We start from the raw sequence: 25,889 nt of genomic DNA on the forward strand, positions 1-25,889 counted from the left end.
ATACATTACAGTTATTATTTCTGTCCTGAAAGGGATGCCTGTTGGTGGCTGAGAAGGTGCTGTCCTAGAGGAGGATGGTCTCCTGGTCCCTTTCTTATGTCTGGAAGATGAAGAGGTGGGCTGGGGCAGGGGGTTCTTCTGATGAAGGAGGTCTTTGCAGAATAATTTCTGTAAACTGTTGGTGCTGGGTAGACCAGTAAGTGTTTCACATCTTGGAGTTCTTTACTCTTCTCCTGTAGGTTCTTAAACAAGTCTGTAGACTGTTTCCAAAAGTACAGTTTTGTACCTACCATAAATGTAGATGTTCGAGTGTTCAACCTGCTGCAGTCATCACACTTGGGTTATCCTGTCATCAGGCGGTCCCGCAGTCGGCCGGATTTCCAAAATCTTGGTCCGACGTCGGTTGCTGTCGCCTCATCCCTGACGTCAGTGCGCCAGTGGTACGTATATTGCAACCGACGCCATTTTCTTCAGTTTTTCTTGCCCCAGATGTCAGGTGCCCCCAAAAAGGTGATCCAAATTAGTACCAAAAGGTGTGAACACTGTACAAACACAAAATCCCTTCAGCTATAAGCAAATCCATCAGAAAGGCATAGCAAAGAATTAGCCAGTAGATCAGAGGGGTTGGAGGGAGGGTAACCTGGACTGCAGCAGGGTGAACACTCGAACATCTACATTTATGGTAGGCACAAAACTGTACTATGTTCATCGTGTTACCCTGCTGCAGTCATCACACTTGGGTTGAGTCCCAAAGCTAAGGTAGGGTGGAGGCATCATAGAGGGTTAGTGGAGGCAATGAGGCCCTGCAGAACTGCAGTGGCAAAGCCTGCCCTGGACTATGAATAAAGAGGTAAGTGACAGTGTTTGGTGAAGGTGTGTACAGAACTCCAAGTTGCAGCTTCTAAAATTTCCTTGGTAGGAACCCCCCTGAGAAAGGCTGTAGAGGTAGCTGTTGCCCTGGTAGAGTGGGATCTGAATGGTAGGAGAAACTGGTTTCCCATGATGGGTATAGCAGAATCGTATGCAATGGCCTATCCATTTAGAAATGGTTTGCTTGGATATGGCCCTCCCTTGAGAAGCTGTAGCATAGGAAACAAAGAGCTGGTCAGTTTTTCTGAAAGCCTTAGTTTTATCCAAGTAGTAATGAAGCTGCCTGTGAATGACTAAGGAATGCAGGAGTCTCTCACCTTTGTTCTGCAGACTGGGGAAGAAAGCGGGTAGGTGGATGGTTTGATTTAAAGCTACACTGGAAACCACCTTAGGCATGAAGGAAGGATTAGTTCGTAGAGAAACTCTGTCTTGATGAAAAATGAGGAAAGGTTCCACTGCCATAAGTGCCTGTAATTCTGAGACTCTCCTAGCAGAAGTTATTGCCAGGAGCAGGGCAGTCTTCCAGGATAGGAACTGAAGGTCTGCAGAAAAAGCTGGTTCAAAGGGAGGTAGCGTTAGTTTTTCCAGAACAAAGTTGAGGTCCCATGTTGGTGTAGGGGCTCTTCTAGGTGGTCTAATGTTTTTTGCCCCTCTGAGGAACTGCCTTAGAAGAGGATTTGAAAATAAAGGTGGATTCGTGTCATAGTGAGCTGAAATAGCTGAAGCATGGATTTTAATAGAGGAAAAGAAAATTCCTTTATGCAACATCTCAGATAAATACTGCAGAATGTGAGGCATATGAGGCTGAGTTGTGTCTTGGCCTTCAGCTTGGTTCCAAGCAGAAAACCTTTTCCATTTGTCCGAGTAAGCCTTCCTGGTGCTTGGCCTCCTTGCCTCTACAATAACACCCAGTACTGCTTGTGAAAGAGGGGCTGGTGGGATGCTTAATTGATTTGCCATGCAGCCAGGTTTAAGGTTTTGATCTGGCTGTGTAGAATCTGCTTGTCTTGCTGCGTGAGCAAATGAGGTATTTGAGGCAATATCCATGGTGGGCTATGAGCCATATTCTTCAATAGCGGGTACCAGTGCTGGCATGGCCAGTCTGGGGCTATGAGAATCAGTCGTTTCTCCTTTTTGACCTTCAAAAAAACCTTTGTGAGAAGAGGTAATGGAGGAAAGGTATATGCTTGTCAGGTTTTTCCAACTGAAGGAGTGAGAGTCCACTTTCCAAGCTTGATGGTGGAATGTCCTTGTACAAAATTTTGTCAGCTGGTAGTTTTGAGGACTGGCAAACAGGTCTATATTTGGTAGACCCCATCTTTGAGTTATCATTGTAAATATTTGTGGGTCTAGCTTCCACTCGTGGGGATCTTTGATGTTTCTGCTTAGGTCGTCTGCCAATGTGTTTTTCTGTCCTGGCAGGAATTGAGCTTTTAACTGGACTTGGTAGGCCAGAGCTGTGTTCCATAAGATTATTGCTTGCCTGCAAAGAGGGTAGGAATGTGTGCCCCCTTGTTTGTTTATGTACCACATTACTGTGGTGTTGTCAGTCTTTATTGCAAGTTGTCCTGGATGTAATAGATCCTTGAAGGCTGTCAGAGCTTTCTGTACAGCTAGCATCTCTTTTTGATTTATGTGTAGATTTCTTTGATCTGCAGTCCATAGGCCTTGAATGCATTGCCCTGCCATGTGTGCCCCCCCAGGCATATTCTGAAGCATCTGTTGTGATAGTTTGCTTGGGTGGGGGCAAGGTGAAAGGCTGACCCTTGTTGAGGTGACATGCCTGTGCCCACCATAGAAATTCCTGTTGAAGGCAGGGAATGAGAGATATCACTGTGTCCAAGCTGTGGCTGTGTTGAGACCATACGCTTTTTAGGTACCACTGTAATTTCCTCATATGCAGTTTTGCAAATGGTATTATCAGAATGCAAGATGCCATGAAGCCCAAAGCCTGCAGAATTTTTCTTGCAGTTAATTGGGTCTTTGTTGCCATTGTCTTGAAATATTGAGTCAGTTGTAATTGCTTGTCTGGTGTAAGATAAGCCTTCTGGGCCGTTGTGTCCAAGCTGGCACCCAGGAATGTTATTTTTTGTGAGGGTACTAGTTTTGACTTCATTTCGTTTACTGTGTACCCCAGACAATTTAGTAGATGCTTCACAAAAGCCAGATGTTGTAAGAGAATGTCTTTTCTTTCTGCTTGGATGAGGCAGTCGTCCAGATATGGACATATTTGAATTCCTCTTTGTCTGCAGTATGCAATTACTGGTGCCAGGCATTTTGTGAATACTCTGGGCGCAGCAGATAAGCCAAAGGGCAGTGCAGAGAACTGATAATGGGTTGAACCTGCAATGAAACGGAGGTATCTTCTGCAACTTTGTCTGATAGGGACATGCAGGTATGCCTCCTTGAGGTCCAACGTTACCAGCCTTGCCCAACATGGGAAGTAGCTGCTGTAGTGTTAGCATCTTGAATTTGGGAACTTGTAAGTAAGTGTTTAGAATTGAAAGGTCCAGAATTGGTCTCCAAGCATTTTCTTTTCTGGGTACTAGGAAGAGTCTTGAGTAAAATCCTTGGCCTTGCTCTTGAGTTGGTACCCTTTGAATGGCTCTCATGGCCATGAGAGCTGTGATTTGTTTTTGAGCCTCTGGCCTTTGATTTTGTGACAGGTTTGGCATTCTTCTTTTTATTGGCAAGGTGTGAAAGTGGAATCTGTATCCTCATAAAATTATGTCTAGGACCCATTTGTCCTTTGTGACCATGTGCCAGTTGTCTGCAAATAGTGCTAGTTTCCCCCCCAAAGGGGGCTGACAAAAGAGCTTTGTTTGGCCAGCTGAGGTGCAAGTCATTGAGTTTGCCTTCTGGTGGGTTGAGACCTGTCTTCTCCTCCCTTCTGGGTTAGAGTGCCCCATTGGCGAGGCTTATACTGAGCTTGGGGTTGTCCTCTGCCCCTTGGGCGCCTGTATTTGCCCCTCTGAGGCCTGTCAGTGGCTGGAAAGGACCAATTTTTTGTTGGCCAGTTTCTGCTGAAGCGAGGGGGTTGTACTTGTCGGAAATCTTTGACTGTCTGCATTGATTTCGCCTTATCTTCCATTTTCTTTAAAACTTCTTCTGCTTTAACACCAAAAAGAACATCCTGCTGTAAGGGAGCATCTAGTAGTTTTGCTTTAACATGATCAGGCAGACTTTGTTCTTTTAACCAGGCATGCCTACGTATAACTGATCCAGTGACAGCTGCTCTGTAGGAGGCCTCTAAAGAATCAAACCCACATTGTAAGGTATGTTTGCCCACCTGCTTGGTGGCGTGCAACAAATCCTGTACTTCTTTAATTTCAGATTGTTGAGGTAAGGTGGTTATCTTTTGTTTTAACAGAGAGATCAGAAATTGCTGATACTTAAGCATATGAAATTGACAGTTTAGTGCTCTCATAGCTAAAGTGGCTGAGGTGTAAACCTTTCCCCCCCATCTGTCTAGTGCTCTTAAATCCCTTTCAGAAGGTACTGGATTTTTAGCCATGGAAGCCTTAGCCCCCTTGGGACCCTGGGAGATAGTCTCTGGGTCAGCTACTGGGCTTTTGTAAAGGAATTTGTGGGAATCAGGTACTTTGTAGTATCTGTCAGGCTTGGCCGGGGCAGGGAGTAGAGAGTCAGGGTTGAAACTGGATTCTAAGTAGACATCATCCACAATGTCCAAAACAGGAGGGACGGCTAGAGGTCTGTGTTGGGGGAGTAAAAGAAACTCTCTGAGCCTTTTCTTGGAATCAGAGTAATCCTGACCTTCCCAGTGAAAATGTTCCCTCATAGTGTGCAAAGTTTCCCCAAAAGAGTAATCTTCTGGAGGGGAAGCTGAGGGAATAGAGTCCTCAGCATCAGAATCTTCATAAGGAGAGAAGGAATAGTCTTGGTCCTCAGAGGAATCCGAAGAAATAGACAGTTGTTCAGAGGAAGCAGAATCTTCCTCTTGTCTAGGCCTTTTGTCAGGAGGAGGCTGTGAACCCCTAATAAGAGAAATCAAATCTTCAGCCATTTTGAGCATCTGTTTCTTAGGCATAGGGCCTTGAACAGGAGACTGAAGTGAAGCCTTTTTCGATTTAGGAGGAGTCTTCGACTTAGAAAACGTTTTGACTGTAAGAGTCGGCGGTCTGAAAATGCCTTCAGAAACCGATGGCGTTTCAGAAGTACCGACGTCCTTGGAAGGTAAATCGTCGGAAGGGCCTGAAGTAAAAGGCTGCGTCGGCCTAGTACATTCCGTCAAAATATCTGTAGCGGTCTCAGGTTCCAGAACTGCGGTAGTCAGAGGCTGCGTCGGAGCCTCACTGATAACCGGAGAACCGGAGACCGGATCAACCGAGGCCTCGGAATCGGGCTTAGGCCTGGGCTGTCGGTCCTTGTCCCTGCGCTTTTTGTACACGCCAGTAGTCGGTTGCTCCGACGGCATGTTATAGTTAAATTTTCTACCAAAAAAGTATCGTGCGAAATCAAACCGTCTTTTAATAGTACGTTTATTAAATCTAGCACAAAAACGACAAGAAGTGACGTCGTGATCAGGGCCTAGGCAAGGTATGCAATAAGAATGAAAATCCTTATGAGGTATTTGCTTCCCACAAGAAATACAATTGTTAACTTTTTCTGACAACAGTCTGAGGCAAGAAAAGTTTTCCCAACGGGGTACTTAGCTTTATAGAAGACTTCGGTCTGAAATTCGAATTTGAAAATCTCAAGAGTCGGCCGACCGGCACTTGCGAACTGCTTCTGCTTCAGGCACCGCACGGCAAGAAAGACTGGAGAAAATGGCATCTGTTGCAATATATGTACCCCTGGCACACTGACGTCAGGGATGAGGCAACAGCAACCGACGTCGGACCAAGACTTTGGAAATCCGGCCGACTGCAGGACTGCCTGACGACAGGATAACCCAAGTGTGATGACTGCAGCAGGGTAACACAATGAACATCAGGAGGTTATTATCCAGGGGTGCAGCCAAAATTTTAGATTTAAAGTCTTCAGGCAGTGGCTGGAGCCTAAGCCGTGAGTATCTGCGCAGCACAAATGCAGCAGATCTAGCAGAGGCCTCTGCTGCATCACAACTGCATTTTATAGAATGCCTGGCAACCTGAGATGCCAGGGACAGTTTAGATGCCATTTCTGTCTTGTTAAGGGAGTCAAGCAAGGAGGACAGTAGGGATGAAGCCTGTGATACCAAATCTACGGCATATTTCACCATATGGGTCTGGTAGTTAATTGCCCTAAATACTAGAGTGGAAGGGGTATACAGCTTCTTGCCCAGCCTGTCCATTACCTTGCCATCCTTGTCTGAAGGCAGGAGTGATGAGGATGGAATAAGTCTTGACTGTTTGGGGCCACTGCTATCACAGCGGGGCCCACCAAAGGGGGCTTTACCAGAAATGTGTGGTCATCAGGGACCTTATAGAAATGATCAGGTCTCTTGGGGACAGGTGGTTGAGAGTCGGGTTTTTTTTGAGACTGATGCAAATACATCCAAGGTATGCTGGAATCACCAAAGGGGATGGCAAATGGGGAGGGTGATTCTACCTGCAGCAACCCAAAATACCTTTTTTGAATTTCTGTTCTCTGGGTTGCATCCCATTTAAAATACTCCTTCAGTTTCGTGATAGTCTCTCCAAATGTAATGTCCTCAGGAGGAGAGTCTCCCTCAATGGAATCCTTGTCTAGGGAGTAGTATTCCAAGGGGAAGCTATTTGGGATGCGCAGGTAACTGATTCATTGGAAGAGGCGGCTTCTTCATCCTGTGAGAGGGAAGAAAGGATAGGGGTAGCTGAGGCAGGTTTTGGGCTTAGTACGGGCAAGGTGGGTGCTGAGGAGTCTGAAGGCCTAAGGGCCATGAAGGCCTGCAGCAAAGACTGTGAAAAGGACTGCCAGTTTGGTTGTTCATCTGAAGAAGTAGACAAATGCTTGGTCTTTTGTCTACTTTTTAAAGGAGTTGATTTAGTAGAAGCTGTGGGCCTAGTTCTCAAGGATCTGGCCTAAAGAGGAGGAATCAGAATCCTGGATCACAAAAGGTCATCCGGTGGAACCCGGTTCCCCTTCGACTTCGGCAACAGCTGACGTCAGGATAACCTCCGTGGACGTGCCTATCGGTACTTTGGAAGCAGCTTCCTCAAGGTTTGTTGCAGAAGTAGTCAGTTCTAGTGGACGTCCCTGAACCCCTAATATCGGCGGTTGGCAGGGCATCCCATGACGGAGGGGCAGAAGTGGGAGGCCTTGAAATTTTGACCTTCTTTCTTGGCAGTTCCACCTGAGCAGCCAACTCTGGATCTGTTATTAACGCTAACTTCTTTAGCCTCTGGTTCTCTAGAGATGGCTTATGAGAGTTTTGGGAACAAACGACTGGCAGATGGTACAGGAGGATATGGTTATGTTCCCGGCCTAAACAGAACAAGCAAAAATCATGGGAGTCTTTGTGTGGAACGTTATATCCACATCTACATTCCCCTTTCCTAGCAGACATTGGCTAAGAACAGGCAACAACCTAAGCTCAAGCGAAAATAATAATAATTCCCCAACGGGGTACTTAACTTTAGATGTCCTGAAGAAGAGAAGTGAAGTGATTGATCTGACGTTCGACTGCGGCAAAAAAGTTCTGAGTTCTGTGCGTACAGATGTCATGTTTAAGGCCCCTGGGTTTATGGCCCTGCGTATGACGTCACCCACACTAGCAGCAACCTGGCTTAAGCTTTTGTATAGGAGCCGACGCTCGCATCACCTGAGGTGGAGGACCCCAAAGTAAGAATACTGTAACATGAGAACAGAAAGACATTATATGTGTTTACTGCATTATAACAACAATGGAAGCTGTAATTAAGGTCCATTTTCTCTTCTATGTACATAAATGCATGTTGCTGCATAAAATGTGATGATTTCATGAAGACGTAAAAAAAATTATGTTCATTCAAATGAACCATCAAGGAGGACTGCACAGTGAACCTGTAGACCTTCTGTGACTTTCACTGTGGAAATGGAATGAGGTCAAAAATCCAATGTCCCTCCTGTTGCATCAACTGCAACTACTTCCCCAACTTGAGATCCTTTAGAAGTACAGAGGGAAACTGGTTCCTTCTGTCAAAACTTTCCACCTGGGAATCTAAAGGACAGTATGTAAATTTACTTGTCTGAAGAACTCTGTAGAAGACATTTGCAGAGATGCATGCAGGGGCTAACTTGGTGTGACCGCTGGGAGATAAACCCTGGAAAGGTCTAAAAGCCCCAAAAGGAAGAATAAATGGAATGGCTAGTACCTGTCAATGCCAGAGGCATCAGCATGAAGTAATGAGAGAGATAAGGGAATGATTCTGAAAACCTCTGCACCAGCCCAGATGTCAGTGGAACAAACACTGCAGAAGGGATGACACTGAGAAAAACTGGCACCAGTACAGACACCACCACCACTGGGGAGGCCTACATCTAGAAAGGCTACATCGTCTAAAACATGGGCAGTTACTTAGACACCACCAAATACTGTGGTAGCTCAGTGTGAGACGAGACATGAATTGTGCCAAGTGTGGCAAAACAGGGGCCAGAGACAAAAACATGGGTAACGATAAAAAGGAAGTGCTGGGGAGAACACAGTAACATCCCCCCATGCCCCAAGCCAGACAGGACAGAAGAAGTGGCATAACCTACTACAGCGAGTCCCAAAACGCAGAGAAAATGTCTGAAAGAACAGAATCACATACGCCAAGTCTGAGATGCCATTTCTCAGAATACCCCCTTTTCTCTAAGGTACAGTGATTTCGAAGTTGGTATATACAAGTTTGGGGGTAGTGGGGTGCTTATACCCCCCCCCACAAAAAAAGTTTAAGGAGAAGAGTAGTTTTCAGGATTCACTCTTCTCCTGTGTTTTTGGCCTCCCCCCACCCTACTTTTGCCAACAAAATGTCAATAGAGAGCCGAACTACAGATATTTGGTCTGGAGTTTACAGTCTGGCCTGGGGGCATATTAACTTAAGAACTGGAATAATCCATAACCAGAATTGTTAGAATTGTAATACATTCCCTAAAATTTATACTGTTGTCTTTCGACATAACTTCAGGGTCAAAAGGCCCATGGAGTACATACAAAAGATTGCAACACTGTAGTAGGAACAAGTCACACAGCAGGAAGAACCTGCTTAGAAAAAGTAGATTTAACTTTCTTGATGGAAAGGGCAGACAATATAGACCCTTTATGAGAAAAAGGTTGAGGGATGTTGAGTTGCTATCATATGAGAAAACAGGCAGTTCACTGGGATTTACTATCTGACTAGGTAGCAGATGAAACCTGTGATAATAAATGCACCTGAAGCTTTTAACATCTCCTATAAATCATATGGGTGACTTCAGAAGAAAAGGTACTGGTGGGAGTACTGTGGTCATTATCTAAACAAATTAAGCATCAAAACTGCCTGGTCAGCGGAACAGTCCAGCTGTATTAAACTTCCTGAACAGAGGTTCACACATAATGGGAGAGCTAGAACTACACCCAGTAATGTAAGCAATTAAAAAATTGATTTCCAAAAGTACAGTCTCTTGAGGCCTGAACTCAAACTGCAGCAAAAAAGAGTTAAAGATGATAGATGCATGATGGGAAAGGGGAAAGGTTCCAAACAGCCTGGAGAAGTTTGGTCCGTCAAGCAGCCTCAATACATAAGGTGCAAAGTCCCAGGGTTACTGAAAATGGATCTTTTCTTATTTCATCAAGTAATAGTAGTCATCACTTCAGGCACTCCTACTTTTACTCTTCATCTCTGTCATGGTTGCACACATCTACATTATGGTATAACAAATGTTAAGGTACAAATGAAGACATAGAATTACATTAAGGTCACTTCTCGTTCACCACATTAAAGCTTATACGTGTTGACACTGATAATGCATTTCTTTTCACCACATTAAAGTTTATATATGTTGACACTGATAATGTATCAAGTATACAAATGCCTATGTTTACAAAACATATATAATCTACTGCTTAAAAAAATCAGAATTGTCTTAGAATTCATATAATGAAGAACAAGAAATAATACTTACAACTTCACAGGAAGTAAACCATGAAATGACTTTAACATTAAACTGCAGACCACAGAACCACTGTTAATAAGCTGCCCTTTCCATGGAGTATACAGGAGTCCTATATTTATATATATAAAAAAGACAATAAATATGACTTCACAAATCACTTGATACACCTTGTACACATTTCTCCATCTTGCTGCATGCACTTGAAATTAATATTACAACAGAACAATGGCAACAGCTGCATCAGCTCTAGTGAAAGAGCTATTTCACATGTAATTGATGTTAACAGAGAGAATGTGTACGTGTGTGTGTGTGTGTGTGTGTGTGTGTGTGTGTGTGTGTGTGTGAGTGCAAAAGTGACAAAGTGACAGAGGGGGGATGCAGCCTGCAAGCATTTTTATAGCTGCTAGTATGCAAAGTTTAATGCTAAGTTGTCTACCTCGCCTTCGTTCTTGCTGGTTGGGATCAGAGCTGATCCTCGGCTCCAACTCGGCCATTCTCTATAGCTCGAGAGCTGTTTACTGGCTCGAGGCTACCCCCTTATTCCCATGATGCCTAGCGCAAGCTACCCAGATCTCGTTTGCCGCTTCAGCTGCGAGGTGTCATTTTTCTGGCTCAGGCTTGTATTGACTTTCCTATAGAACTTTTTTTCTGAGAAATAGTCTTTTTTTCTTAGTGGGTATTGTTAACTTTTAGTTATACTTGTTGTAGTAGTTAAGTGTATTTTTGTAGTTCCTTTCCTCCCCCTTAGAACTCGTTTTAATTAGAGAGTTCTCCCCCTCCTTATCCTTTTCCTGTCAGGTTAGCCATTTAGGTTAGAGGCTTTCCTTAAACCTTCTTGTTAGGCCAGCCGTTTGAGTTAGAGGCTTCCTAAAAAAAAAAAAAAAAAACTTTAGTCTGTATTACACTGTGCTGTCTGTTTTTTCTGTAGACTGTATATTGATTATTAGCTATTGTTGTCTTTTTGGTTTCAGGGTGTCTAAAGAACCAAGGTGTCTGGGTTCAAGAAGTGTGACTCATGCTGTCAGAAAATGTCTCTGACAGATGGGCACACTTCTTGCATCTATTGCTTAGGCGCTGTGCACCTGCAGGACTCTTGTTCCATCTGCCATGCGTTTAGTCCAAGAGTTCTGCAGAAGCGTAAGAATAAGCTTATTCTTAGGGGTCTTTTAAAGCCCCAGGATTCACTGGCCAAGACTCAGCCTGTGAAATCCCCAAAATCTTCCAAATCATCGGCTCAAGTGTGGAGCCGTCTTTGGTTCAGACTCTACCTGCTACTTCAGGCCAGAACCGATAAGACTATCTCCCGTCGGCTCCATCAGAAACTGCGGAGCCACAAGACGCTGAGATCCCCTTCTCTGGAATCGATTAATTCGGCTCCTCGGTCTCCCCTGCTTCAGAGCGAGCGCAGTTACAGATCTTCTCACTCCTCTCAATCCTCTAGGCTCTCGGATCACGACCTGGAGAGAGTGGTCAGTAGGTTGCTCAAGTCGCAGGCACTTGCCAAGATGTTGTTCAGCCCTCCTCAACAGGTGTCAGCTCCATCCACTTCTATCGATGTTCCTCCTCCGACTCCATGGGGTTTGAGTTGTGGAACCGTCGGCTCTGATAACTCTTTTTCCTTTGGTTCCGTCGTCGGCTCCGATTCCATCGAAGGTGCCTTCTGACGAGGGATCTGGGCGAAGGGGCTCCCTCGACGGCTCTGAAGGGGCGAGTTGCATCGGACCCTTGTCCGACCCCATTCTCTCTCTCGGAGCTTCGGCGCAGGTGAGCTTGGCTCCTACATTGGCCTCAGAGCCGTCTCCCTCGGTGCGGAGAAGGATTCTGATTTCCTCGGAACCGGAGCCTTCTCTGCATCATGGCAGACACGCCTTCGATGTCATGAGGAGTGTGCTGGCCACTGAGTCAGCTCCACTATCGGCCCCATCGGCTCCGTCCCCTGTAGTACCTGTGTCAACCTCTGCTCCTCCTCCGGACCCCAAGCGTGGGGTACCGGTGCTCCAGGGCACCCCGTTGGGTGTTTCCTCTTCTTTTCCGAGGCCTCCCTTGATCATTCAGAGGAGCCCCCTCGTAAGAAGAAGTGCAAAAGGAAGCACATCGACTCCCCTGAGTCTGTCACTTCTGATACAGACTTAGATGACTCGGAAGGGTCCCCGAGATCCCCCTCTGAAGATGTTTCCTTTTCGGATATCCTTGAAATGCTTAAGCAGAGTGGGAACTGGAATCCCCTAGCCCCTATCGAGGATGAGTCTGTATTCCTGGATGCGTTCGGCACAAGACCTTCCACCTCCTGGGTTTCTCAGTCTTTCGATCCACTTATGTCAGTGGTGGCTCGAAAGGCTTGGTTAGCCCCGGATACAGTGGAACCACCCCCGAGGAGACCTGGAAAGTTTATCACTGCACCCCATAATAAGCAGTTCCTTACCAAAGGTGTTCCTGTGGATGCCATGGTGGTAGCAGCAGCCACAAAAAAGGAGTTAGCGGAAACTTCTTCATCTGTCCATCCTCCTAACAAGGAGTCTAGGACCATGGACAGATATGGGAAGTGAATGCTTGCTTCAGCAACCTTTTCTATGAGGTTACTGAACTACTTATGCCATTTTACCCGGCTTCAGAGAGATCTCCTTATAGAGCTTGGAGATACCCTTCAAGATCCATCAGCTGAGGGGGCTCAAGTTAAAGTGGCTTCCCAGCTGGCGACCCTTAATTTTGTAGTCAACTCCTCCATGAAGCTCATTTCCTATGCAGCCAATGGTGCGAGTAGAGCTGCAGGTACGGGTGTGGCCCTGAGGAGACACGCCTGGATGTGGCTGTGTAATTTTGTGGAACCCTTTAGAGCGTCATTCACCAACACTCCCTTTGATGGTTCCTTTCTTTTTGGACCACAGGTGAAAGACATTATGATTAGGTGTGAGCAAGAAGGCAAGCCTCTCTCTGCTGTGGGAGTCCATTTTTCCACTCCTTCCAGACCATACCCCAAAGGTCAGAAGAGTGGTAAAATATGGTTCCAAAAATCCCAGGGAGCCTCACCTGACACACGTAGCGATTTTTCCTCCAGGGGCAAGGGGGAAACAACAACAACAGACACTGCCCTCGTGGCAGAGGGGGTCCGCAGAACCAGGGCAACAGAGAATCTTTCTCTGAGAAGCCCTTTCAACATCCCTGAAGGGTTGCCCGGCTGCCCGACTCTGGAGGCAGTCGGGGGAAGACTTTCTCTGTACCCAAAGGCTTGGCAAACTTTAACGCAAGACAAATGGGTACGGTCAATTATATCCGGAGGTTATAAAATTCCCTTCTCTCAACCCCCTTTACCTTCAAACAAATCCCTTCCAGATGTTCCACCCAATCTGAGGGACCAAGCAGTCATAGAAGTTTCAAAACTGCTAGAAAAAAAAAAAAAAAAAAAAAGAGTCATCCAGGAAGTCCCGGCAGACCAACATGGATCCGGAACTTACTCACGGTTCTTTTTGGTACCAAAAAAGACAGGGGACTGGAGACCAATTCTGGATCTCAGCAGACTAAACAAGTCTGTTCAAAGAACAAAGTTTCGGATGGTCACGCTACAGTCCATTCTACCCTTTTTGTGTCAGGACAATTGGATGTGCTCCATAGATCTTCAGGATGCGTACTATCACATCAAAATGGACAGGCGCTCCAGGAGATTCCTTCGCTTCCGGCTGGAAGCCAGTCATTAACAGTTCAGAGCTCTGCCCTTTGGTCTCACCACAGACCCCAGGGTGTTCACTAAGTGTATGGCAGTGGTGACGGCTCACCTGAGACGTCGAGGATTCCAGGTGTTTCCATATCTAGACGACTGGCTTCTCACTGCTACTACCAGGCATCAACTTCTGCAAGCCAGGGACTACACATTCACAATCTGCTCCCAGCTAGGCATCACAATAAATTTCAAAAAATCTGTCTTGTTGCCCTGTCAATCTACCACCTATATAGGAGCAGACTTAGACACAAGGAGCATGTCCGCAAGGCTACCGCCAGACAGGGTGTCTTCAATTCGCCAGCAAGTTCAAATTCTAATGGAGAGCAAAAGGATCCAAGTCAGGTTCGTCCTTCAAACTCTGGGTTCCATGGCAGCGGCAATTCTTCTAATCCCTTTGGCCTGCTTTCACATGAGAATCCTTCAGTGGCTTCTGGTGACACAGTGGTCTTTCCAACAGTTGCCCATGTCTCACATGATCATGATTACAGAAGCATGCAAAAGGCACCTTTCCTGGTGGATGGTCTCCCCACTAGTGTCTCAGGGCAGACCCTTCATTCAGCCCTCTCCTGTTGCCACAGTGACCACAGACGCCTCTCTGATAGGGTGGGTGGGGGGGGGGAATCAGGGCAGGACAGTCCAAGGCACTTGGCAGCCTCACGAGTACCATCTGCATACAAGCATCCTAGAAATGAGAGCAGTGCTCCTAGCGTTGCAAGCTCTTCAGGACTCTCTCCCTTCTGGGACCATTGCAATTCAAATGGACAACATGTCAGTGGTGTGGTACATCAACAAGCAGGGCCGAACCAGGTCCTATCCCCTATGTCGAGAAGCACTCAGACTCTGCCAGTGGGCGATTTTCTCCCAACGATTTCTGATTGCAACGCACATCCCTGGTAGGTCCAACGTCATAGTGGACAGGCTCAGCAGAGCTATTCTCATGCCACAAGTGGTCATTAAATCAGGTAGTTGCGGATCTTATCTTCCACAAATGGGGACAGCCTTGCTGCGCTCTTTTTGCCACCCCCTTCAACAGCAAATGTAGCAACTACTTCTCCCTTCTTCCGCTTCCAGGTCACTCTCCCAGAGACGCTCTAGTCCATGACTGGCCTCAGGGACTCCTTTATGCCTTCCCTCCATTTCCCCTAATACCAAAGCTCATACAGAAAGCTATATCGTTGGGTAAAAAAATGATCCTCATTGCCCCCTACCGGCCTTGACAGATATGGTTTCCGTTCCTGCATCATTACCTTCTCGAGCAGCCCTGGACTCTGGATCCAATTCCAGACCTACTGATTCATTAATCAGGCGGGTTGCATCAATCCCTCCAAACACTCCAGCTCACAGCTTGGTTGCTCCACTTCCAACCCTAGCCAGGCTTCCCAGCATTTCCCCGGCCGTGCGTGAGATTATTGTGTCCTCTCACAAGTCCACGACTAGAAAGACTTATGCTAGTAAATGGAAATGTTTTTCTTGTTGGGCAGAGGCTAGGAACACAGATCCCTTTTCAGCCTCAGTCCATGAAATTTTGGAGTTCCTAGCACAACTCTTTCATTCTGGGTCCGCTTCTGCTACAATCAGGGTTCAATTGGCGGCCATTTCTAACTTTCATGTTGGGTTGTCTAATTTGAACATTATGTCTCATAAGCTCTGTAAAGCCTTTCTAAGAGGGACTACTCTCCTTAGACCTCCAGTGAGAGATCCCCCTCCTCCTTGCGACCTTAATTTGGTACTAACCTCTTTAATTATGCCCCCCTTTGAACCTGCAGCATCCTGCTCAATTAAATTTCTGTCCTGGAAAACACTCTTTCTGACAGCTATTACATCAGCCAGACACGTCTCTGAACTTCAGGCACTATGTGTTCATCCTCCATACTTGGTTTTTCATAAGGACAGGGTTGATCTGAGGACTAATCCATCTTTTCTTCTGAATGTCTGCTCAGAAAATAATTTAAACCAATCTATAGACCTTCCTGTGTTTTTCCCTAACCACACCAACAAGGCAGAATACAAATTACACCAATTTGACGTTCATAGACAATTGTGTTTTTACTTGAACAGGACCAAGGATACAAGGAAGTCAGACCAATTATTCCTTTCCTATGCTCTAGGCAAAGACGGTCTCCCAGTTTCCAAAGTGACCTTATCCAGGTGGTTGTCTCACATTATTACCTTCATTTATCAATTGAGAAACAAAGAGTTGCCTATCAAACTGAAAGGTCATTCTACTAGGGCTTTGGCCACCTCTGTAGCCTTCCAATCTAGGTTGCCCATGGATTCTATTTGTGCAGCTGCCACGTGGGCAAATCCTCATAATTTTATTTCTCATTACAAGCTAGATATGGTCTCCAGGAGTAGAGTTGACTTTGGTTCCACTGTTCTGAAGAGTCTGTTCCAATGAGCCACCCAGGATTGTAGGTGCTAGGGATGCTGTCCCAACCAGCAAGAACGAATGCGAGATAGACAAATTAACATAAAGAAGTTATGTACCTACCATAACGTTTCATGTTAGTTGTCTTCATCTCGCCTTCCTTCTTGCGTCCCACCCTCCGTCCTATTGGATCGAGAGGAGTTTTGGTTTCACTGGCTAAGTGTTCTCGGGTTTGTTTCCTCTACTGACTTAGAGAGTATGATAGGTATGCTCAACCTGTTTCTTGGGCAGGTTGTTTCTCTGGTTAAGTCTGGGGTTAGCTATTACAAATGAGATCTGGGTAGCTAGCGCTAGGCATCATGGGATAAGAGGTAGCCTCGAGCCAGTAAACAGCTCTCGAGCTATAGAAGATGGCTGAGTCGGAGTCGAGGATCGGCTCCGATCCCAACCAGCAAGAAGGAAGGCGAGATGAAGATAACTAACATGGAACATTATGGTAGGTACATAACTTCGTTTTTCTTAACTTCAATGTTCACACTGTCCAGCCTGATGCAGGAAGTCTGATAACTTCATTTATGACCTTCATGTTCAATTAACTGCTGTAAACCCAGCACAAAAATCAGTTTAGATAATTTCTTAACCAAACTTCAAACTTCTTGCTAAGTAATTTTTCATTTTCTAAAGGGAAGAAGGCCAGGTATTAATGAGATTTCAGTAAAGATTTTAGAATGAGAATCAAACCACCACCATGTGAGCAAGACTTAACTTGATGGCTTCACTATCGAGCCAAGACTTATTTGGTTGACTTGTCCTACCCCTGCTTGTTACACCCTTCTTAGCCAAATATGACCATCTTGCTGTGACCTTCTCCCTGAAGATCTGCATTATAGCCCCAAATAAATACTCTACAATCAGGGGTTTATTGGTCATTACAAATGGTACAGCTCCCCAGCAAACATTGTGCCTGAGAATGCTGCCAGTCCTCTGAATTTTATCTCCTGGACTGATAATACTGAGTCATCTGTACCAGTCCAACATAAGCATAATGGCAAAGTGAAAACTAAACCTATTTAATCAAACTACCAAGACTACACACTTTATAAGGAAAAAAAACTTAATGATCTCTAAAAGATGTCTACTTCATCATTACACAAGAATTTAAAAATGGTAATGAAGTCCCTCAAACCTACTATTAAGAAAGCCAAGGCTAACTATGGATATAGAGTCACACCTAATTTGAAATGGGAACCATAAAGTCTTCTTCAGCTACACTAAAAATCTCAGAAGTACCCCTAGTTCATGGGTCATGACAATATTCCCTCACGTCTGCTGAAAAGTGCCAAGTATCATCCAGCAAAACCCCTCCATCAACTCTTCAACCAGTCTCTCCACAGATTAACATCCTGAGTTGCTCTTACATAAAGATGACCCCTCTGCTAAGCCTGGAAATTATAGGCCTGTTAGTCTATCTATTACTGCAAGCAAAGCTATGGCATGTACTATAACTGAACTAATACACCACAGTATTGATCACTTTATATCACTGATGCATAACAGTAAGACAATATAAGGAGCAGATCATGCCTGCTCAACCTGGCTGAGTTGTTTCAAAGGGTTACTGAAGCCAGTGAGAACGGGCATAGGAGACTTGAGACGTTCTTGTAAAGTGCAAGCTAGTGATTTGTATATTTTGTATTGGCCTTTTTGTCATATTTTCGTAGGGTCCACACTGCCTACCTGGACTTTGCCAAGGTTTCTGACATGATCCCCTATGCTGGGACTACTAACAATTTCTCGAAACACAACAATAACTCGCAAATGGTTTGTTGGACAGGTAACTGCCCATCTGACAGAACCTATGCTGTTAGGGTCAACAGTGTTTACTCTTGATAGAAAAGCATCTTCAGCGGTATCCCACAGGGCTCAGTTCTGTGTTCTCTCCTTTTTGGTACATACCTCTGTGGCATGAAAGAGAGTATCAGTGCATTATAGCTAACCACATTTGCTGATGAATATAAACTGGGGGCAGTCATCAAATCCCATTTCTGACCCCAAAATAATTCAGCAAGGGCTAGACCTACAAGTGTCTGGTAAGTTAGTCATGGTGACCCTCAATGCTGGGAAATACACTATTGTTTCCTTTTGAAAGGCTGGTATTACGTTTGCTTCCCATACTGACAGCATTCCACTAAAATTTGACACAAGTCTTCAGAAACATGGGTATGTTTGCTGATAAAAGATTATCCATTGACCACACTGTTTCTGTCTCTCTGATGGTTAGAAAAAGTAAAGTTGTGTACATTTACCATAAATGTAGATGTTCGAGTGTATTCACTGTTGCACTCATTCCATTTGGGTAATCTGCTTGCAGGTTGCCCTCAGTCGGCCGGATTAACAAAGTCTTGGGTCCTGCGTCGGTTGCTGTCCCTTCTTCCATGACGTCAGGTCGTCAGGGGTATAAAACATGCAGCCGATGCCATTATATCAGTTTTTCTTGACCCAGATGTCAGGTGCCCCCCTAATGGGAAGCAATTAAACACAAAAACAAAAAGGTATACCTCCAACAAAAAATGCAAATGCACCAAAAAGGCTTTTAAGCATAGTAAAGGAAAGTAGAGGTATAGCCAAAAGAAGTTAGAAGGCAGGAGGGAGGGTAACCAGGACTGCAACAGTGAATACACTCCAACATCTACATTTATGGTAAGTGTACACAACTGCACTATGTTCTTCGTGTTTCACTGTTGCAGTCATTACATTTGGGTAGATTCCCAAAGCTATGGTTGGGAGGAGGAGGAGGAGTTTAAATAGCATTAGGGCCAGCTATAAGGCCCTGCAAGACTGCAGTGGCAAAGCCAGTTCTAGATTTAGAGAAAATTGGCAAATGGTAATGCTTGGTGAAAGTATGTACAGAACTCCAGGTAGGATGTCCCTGGCAGGAACGCCTCTGAAAAAGGCTGCAGAAGTAGATGCAGCCCTGGTGGAGTGAGGTCTGATCCCCTGGGGGATAGGTTTTCCATGATGCTTATAGCAGAAATGAATGCAATGGTGTATCTATTTAGAAATGGTTTGTTTTGAAATAGCCTTCCCCTCTGCCCCTGCAGCAAATGCTACCAGCAGTTATTTCAGATTTTCTTTGAGGTTTAGTCCTGTCCAAGTAGAAGCTAAGTTGTCTGTGCACATCCAAGGAATGCAGTATCCGTTCCCCTTTGTTCTGTGAATTGGGAAAGAAGGTTGGTAAATGAATGGACTGATTAAGAGCCACACTGGATACCACCTTGGGCATGAAGGATGGATTGGTTCTGAGGGACACCCTGTCCGCATGAAAGATGATGAAAGGCTCCACTGCCATAAGGGCCTGTAATTCAGATACCCTTCTAGCTGAAGTAATTGCTAAAAGGAAAGCTGTTTTCCAAGAAAGAAATTTTAAGTCTGCAGTCGCGGCTGGCTCGAAAGAAGTGAGTTTCTCCAATACAAAGTTAAGATCCCAAGGCTGGGGTTGGAGTTCTCCTGGGTGGTCTCAAATTTTTGGCCCCTCTGAGGAACTGCTTGAGCAGTGGATGAGAGAATATGGGTGGTTCTGTGTTATAATGAGCTGAAATGGCTGAGGCGCGAATTGTAATGGAGGAAAAAGGCAGGCCCTTGTGAATCATCTCAGTTTAGTATTGTAAAATTTGAGGTAAACTGGGCGCTGCTGTGCTCATCCCTTGAGATTGGTTCCAGGCACAGAATGTTTTCCATTTTTTCTAGTACTAGGCCTCCTTGTCACTAAAATTATATCTATCACAGGTTTGCTGAGGGATGGTAAGGGAGAGTTTAAGTAATTTGCCAGGCTGCAAGGTTCAGTGTTGGAAGCGGAGGGTGCAGAATCTGGTTCTCCTGCTGAGACAGCAGGGAAACAGTCTGAGGCAGGTGCCATGGAGATAGCTGTGACACACTGCGCAGGAGGGGATACCAGTGTTGGCGCAGTCAGTCTGGAGCAATCAAAATCATCCATGGTTTGTCCTGGTTGACCTTTAGTAGTACTTTGGAGAGCAGGGGCAGAGGGGAAAGGCACAGACTGATAGGTTTCTGCAGCTGAAGGACAGAGCATCCACTTTCCAGGCTTGTTTGTGGGGACTCCTTGTGCAAAATTTGTCCAATTGGTAGTTCTGGGGGGAGGCAAACAGGTCTATATCTGGGCTCCCCATTCACTTGTCAACATGATGAAAATCCTTGGTTCTAGTTTCTACTCGTGTGGGTCCATGAGGTTTCTGCTTAGTCCATCTGCCAGTGTATTTAATTTTCCTGGCAGGAATTGAGCTTGTAGGTGCACTTGGTAGCTCAGTGTTCCACAATGCCATGGCTAGTCTGCAGAGGGTGTAAGAATGTGTACCCCCTGCTTGTTTATGTACCACATAACCATGTTGTCCATCTTTACCATTAGTTGTCCTGGAAGAATGTAGTCCTTGAAGGCTGTCAGAGCATTCTGTACAGCTAGCATTTCTTTTTGATTGATATGCAGGTGCATTAGACTTGGGTTCCATTTGCCCTGAATGCACTTACCTGCCAGGTGAGCCCCCAATGCATAGTCTGATGCATCTGTTGTTAGGGTTAGGGCGGCAGGGGGTGGTGTGAAAGGGTAGTCCCTTGTTTTGGTGGCAAGCCTCTGCCCAACAAAGGACCTCTAGGCGCAGGCAAGGTATGATAGGAATCATTGTTTACAGGCTGTGACAATGTTGACTCCATAGGCTTTTTAGATACCACTGTAGTTTCCTCATACTCAGTCTTGCATATGGAATCAGAATAATGCAGGAGGCCATGAACCCCAAGGCTTGCAGTATTTGTCTTGCAGATAGCAGGGTTTTTGTGGCCACTTGTTTGAAGTAGGTTGTCAAATGAATTTGCTTTTCTGGCGTGAGGTAAGCTATCTGGGAAGTTGTAATCAAGCTTGCTCCCAGGAATGTAATTTGTTGACAGGGTACCAGTTGTAATTTCTATTCGTTTATGGAGTATCCCAGACAAGTTAGAACCTTTTTTTACAAAGGCCAGATGATTTAAAAGTATGTCCTGGCTTTCTGCCTGAATTAGACAATCGTCCGGGTATGGGTATATTTAAATACTTCTTTGCCTGCAAAATGCAATAACTGGAGCTAGGCACTTTGTGAATACCCTGGGCGCAGTAGACAAGCCAAAGGGCAGTGCAGAGAACTGATAGTATGTGCAGCCTGCTTTGAAGCGTAGGTATCTTCTGCAAGATTCCGATTGGGATGTGCACGTATGCTTCTTTTAAATCTAGTGTTGCCAATCAGGCATCTTTGCCTAGCAAGGAAGTAAGTAGTGAAGAGTCAGAATCTTGAATTTTGGAATCTCCAGAAAGGTGTTTAGAGTAAACAGGTCCAGGATAGGATGCCATGCTTTGCCTTTTCTGGGTACCAGGAAAAGTCTCGAGTAGAAACCTTGTCCCTTTTCCTCTTCTGGTACCAGATGAATAGCCCCCATGCTTAAGAGAGAAAGTACTTGTTTTTGAGTCTCTGCCCACTGATTTTGGGGGTAGGTCCAGCCACCTATTTGGCATTGGCAACATGTGGAAGTGAAATCTGTATCCCTGCGACATTATATTTAAAACCCATTTGTCCTGGGTAATGAGTTCCCAGTTCTTTGCATGAAGAGCAATCTTTCCCTCCAAAGGGGCAGTCAGGAGATAAGTGCTTGGAAATTTTAAAAGGAAGTCATTGAGATACTTTACCATTGGGGGGAGTATTGTTATTCCCAGACCTGGAAGTGGAGGCCCCCCACTGCTTAGTTCTGTGAATCCCCTGGGACTGAAACCTGGGGTTTTTGCTGCGTCTGGGTTTGGCTTGAGAAGACCTGGAAGGGGCTGGAAAGGACCAATTCTTAGAGGGCCAGTGCCTACTAAATCTAGGAGACTGAACTTATAAAAAATCTTTAACAGTTTGCATAGATTTAGCTTTATCTTCCATTTTTTTAAGAACTTCTTCAGACATGTTGCCAAACAGGCGGTCCTGATTTAAAGGAGCATCCAACAATTTAGCTTTAACATGATCAGGCAAAGATTGCTCCTTAAGCCAAGCCTGCCTTCTAAGCATAGACCCAGTAACAGCAGTCCCTCTAAAGAATCAAAAACCACATTGCAAAGTATGTTTTCCAACTTGTTCAGCAGAATGCATTAAATCCTGTAAGTCTATTTTCCACACAGTCAGTAATCAACATCATTTTCTGTTTAAGCAGTCCAATAACATGTTACCGATATTTTAACATATGAAATTGGCAGTTTAAAGCTCTAATGGCCAAGGTTGCTGAAGTGCAAACCTTTTTACCCCATCTATCCAGCGGGACCCTGTAGTATCTGTCAGATTTACTGGGGGCAGGAAGCAAGGAATTGGGGCCAAACTGGATTCCGAGAAAGCATCATCAACAATGTCTAGTACAGGAAGAATAGCCAAAGGCCTATGCTGAGGTAGGAGAAGGAAATCCCTAAGCCTCTTTTTTGAATCAGAAAATTCCTGGCTTTCCCAGTGAAAATGCTCCCTTAGAGTATGTAAGGTTTCACCAAAAGAAAAATCCTCAAGGAGGGAAAGCAAAGGGAATAGAGTCCTCTGCATCAGAATCCTCATAAGTAGGTAAGGACAAATCCAGGTCATCAGAACAGTCAGAAAAAACAGAATCCTGATCAGAAGATTCACAGTCAAGCTCAGCCATAGGCCTCTTAGAAGGGGGGAGGGTTGGCTACCCCTGATTAGAGTTATTTGATCTTCAGCCATTTTTATCATTTGTTTTTTAGCATAGAGGCCTGAGCATGTGGCCTGGGCTTCGGTTTTTTAGACATGGATTGAGATTTAGGCCTTAAGTAATGAAGGAGGCATTGATTTAATATGCAAGTCCGTAGGCCTGAATACACCCTCAGAAGCTGATGCCTGCACAGCGGCTTTGACCCATTCAAAGTAGAGACATCAGAGGGTTCCATAGTTGAAGTATCTCGCGGCATACCTGACTCCGAATGGGTCTCAGTAGAGGCCTGCAAATCAGAAGTAGTGGATATCAGGGGCTGCGAAAGCACCTTACTGAGTACCGGCGAACTGGCGACTGGCTTAGAAGCGTCATTGGCATTTTTGGACCTCGGCGGCCTGTCTCTTTCTTTATCTTTGCGTTTTTTCAGAATCCCGGTAGTTGGATGGCTAACCAACGACATTTCTGGATAATTAAACCGAGAACCAAAATATTTAGAGGTAAAAATATACAGACGACGGATAGTGCGCTGATTAAATTAAGCACAAAACCGACAGCAAGGTATGTCGTGGTCAGGGTCTAGGCAAGGAATACAGTACGAATGAAAATCTTTATGAGGTATTTGCTTTCCATAAGTAATGCAATTATTAACTTTTACTGACATTGGTATGGAGCAAGAAAAAGTTTCCACAACGGGGTACTTAGCTTTTAGTTGAAGACTTCGGTTTTAAAACTCGAAAATGAAAATTTCAAGAGTCATCCGACTGGCACTTGTGAACTGTTTCTGCTTTGGGCACCGCACGGCAAGAAAGACTGATGTAATGGCATCAGCTGCATGTTTTATACCCCTGACGACCTGATGTCATGGAAGAAGGGACAGCAACTGACGCAGGACCCAAGACTTTGTTAATCAGACCGACTGATGGCAACATACAAGCAGATTAGCCAAATGTTATGACTGCAACAGTGAAACACGAAGAACATCCCTTTCACCTTGCACACCGTGTATTCTTTATTGCAACTTCCTAATGTCCAAACAAGCTATAGACCCACTTATTCCACTCTGCCTCAACCTTATTATGCTCATTACTGACTAAAACTTGACATTAGTCAACATGACCAGATCATAAAGCCATATTTTACACTATCAAGTGGCTAGCCCTGCCATGGTGCGCAGTCTGTGTTGCGTGTTCTCCTATCTTGAGGACACTGTGTACCACAGTCTTACCCTAACACAGCACCATCTAGATTCTCTGCTGCTGCTCCATTCATGGGTGAATTTGAGAAGGAAACATTCAGCACATTTTTCGGAGGAACCCCACTGAGACACAGGGATGCCATGCAAACTTCATACAGGCATTGGCTGGAGGCCAGGATCGAACGTTGTACCTTTTATATTGGAGGCAAAGACATTAACCATTATGCCAACTGGTATAAAGGTAAGACACAGGCACTGAACAGAGAGAAAGAGAGATGGCAACTGTTAACACGACACCCCAGCGACATGTGGAAAATGGGGAAAAGGGTGTTGATTACGATGATGAATAGAATGCCCCATTTGTCATGTACCTCATTAAGAACCAAACTAACTCAAAAGACCTCAAAAGTTCCTCACCAGAGTCGTTTCTCAGGTCTCAGCACCTTTAGTTATTCTGATATATTAAAATCTCCCTCCCTCTACTCAGTGTCGTTTAGATTCCTGAGGAGTAAACTCTGCTTAGCCTTCTGTGCTACAAACAAACCAGCACTCTTTGAACTCATTTATCTAAACAGAAACACAGATAAAAAAACACCACCTGCTCTACAGACCTAAATCTATAATAGCACCTCAATAACAAAAAATGAAATGACAGGTACCTAACCCTACACATTTTCCATCTATGGGACAGGCTGTCCTTAACAGGATAGCTGGAGGAAAATCTACTTAGTGGGGTACCTGGTTAGTCTCCCATCTATACTGGGAGATGCAACTGAGCTTCTTGATGGGTCTCCTTGGCTGTAAGCTTAGTAAGAACCCATGAACCACAACAGTCAGGAAGCCATGAAGTTGCATTACTATTAAAGTAACAAAAGTACAGTTGTGTAAGACCTTACAATAACAGAAGATTTTCAAAAAGAGAACACTACTACAGCATTTCTGACTTATGGACCACATTCTGCCAGGGATACAGTATGTTTGGCCAGTCTACAAAAGCTTAGGCACCTTTCTCTTGTGCCTTACTTCCAACTTATGTCCTATGCAGGAATTACATGCTAGTACTTAATGGATGTATGGGTGTGAAAATACTCAGAGCTTTTTAGCCCCAATGAAAATTACTGTGGATAATACTTATACAGAACATGAAAGAAACAGATGGTGGGAAACTAAGACGCGTCTACCACGGCCAAGGGGAAAAAGAGAAGGAGAATAAATAAAACGGAGGGAAGAAGGATGGGTGCACTTATTGCAACAATGATCTCCTTAAGCTTATACTGTTACAATAAGGTGTTACGCAATCACTGTTGCAGTATTGCTGCATTATGGGACAATTCTCAAAGGAAAAGAGCTGGAGTCCAAGAAACCTTGATGAATTATTCAAGCAAGACCTGCTCTGGCTCTGAAAAGACATGTACTGTTTTATGGAAACTGTGAATAGAAGACCATGTAGCTGCCTCTAAAATGGATTTAAGGTCAGGGTCCTTGAAAAAGACACTAGAAAAAGCCACAACACTGGTGGACTGAGCATTTTAAAGCCACAGAAGGCACCCCAGCAATGCAAGGCTATGATTCCCTTCCACACATTTAGACCAGCTACCACACAAAAGAGAGAAGAGGTGGAGGTGTACCAATCTATATAAAAAGTAAGCACACCTCAAGGTTGGTCAAACAATTTGAACACGCTTGAGCTACTCACTGTTCCAGTAGCCTTAGGCAAAGTCCCATTCCATATCCTTGCTAGCTATAGGTCCCTGGTCTATGACCCAGGCTAACCATACCATGTACTGGAGTAAGTCGACATTCAGTCCAACACCATATTTGTGGGCGATTTCAACTATCCCACCATAAACTTAGGATACATACACAACCACTAACATGCAGGTTCAAAGATTCCTGCACTTTATCAATGAAAACATCCTTGAACAGCTAGTCTGCACATCAGCTAGGGGTGGAAATTTCCTGGATCTGGTACTCAC

The 25,889-nt window shown here is 44.9% G+C and overlaps 1 protein-coding gene across 1 annotated transcript in view; it reads right to left on the minus strand.

Moving 5' to 3' along the window:
• The window catches only part of TASOR2 (transcription activation suppressor family member 2), a 2,454,942-nt gene that overhangs the window by 1,860,934 nt on the left and 568,119 nt on the right, over window positions 1-25,889 (minus strand). Inside the window, exon 9 of the mRNA XM_044088824.1 lies at window positions 9,916-10,015. Coding sequence (XP_043944759.1) covers window positions 9,916-10,015 — 100 coding nt within the window. The remainder of the gene's footprint in view (window positions 1-9,915; window positions 10,016-25,889) is intronic.

This window comes from Protopterus annectens, chromosome 11.part0 (genome assembly GCF_019279795.1).
Source record: "Protopterus annectens isolate FY-2018-M chromosome 11.part0, PAN1.0, whole genome shotgun sequence".
In the NCBI taxonomy this organism is placed as follows: Eukaryota; Metazoa; Chordata; order Ceratodontiformes; family Protopteridae; genus Protopterus; species Protopterus annectens.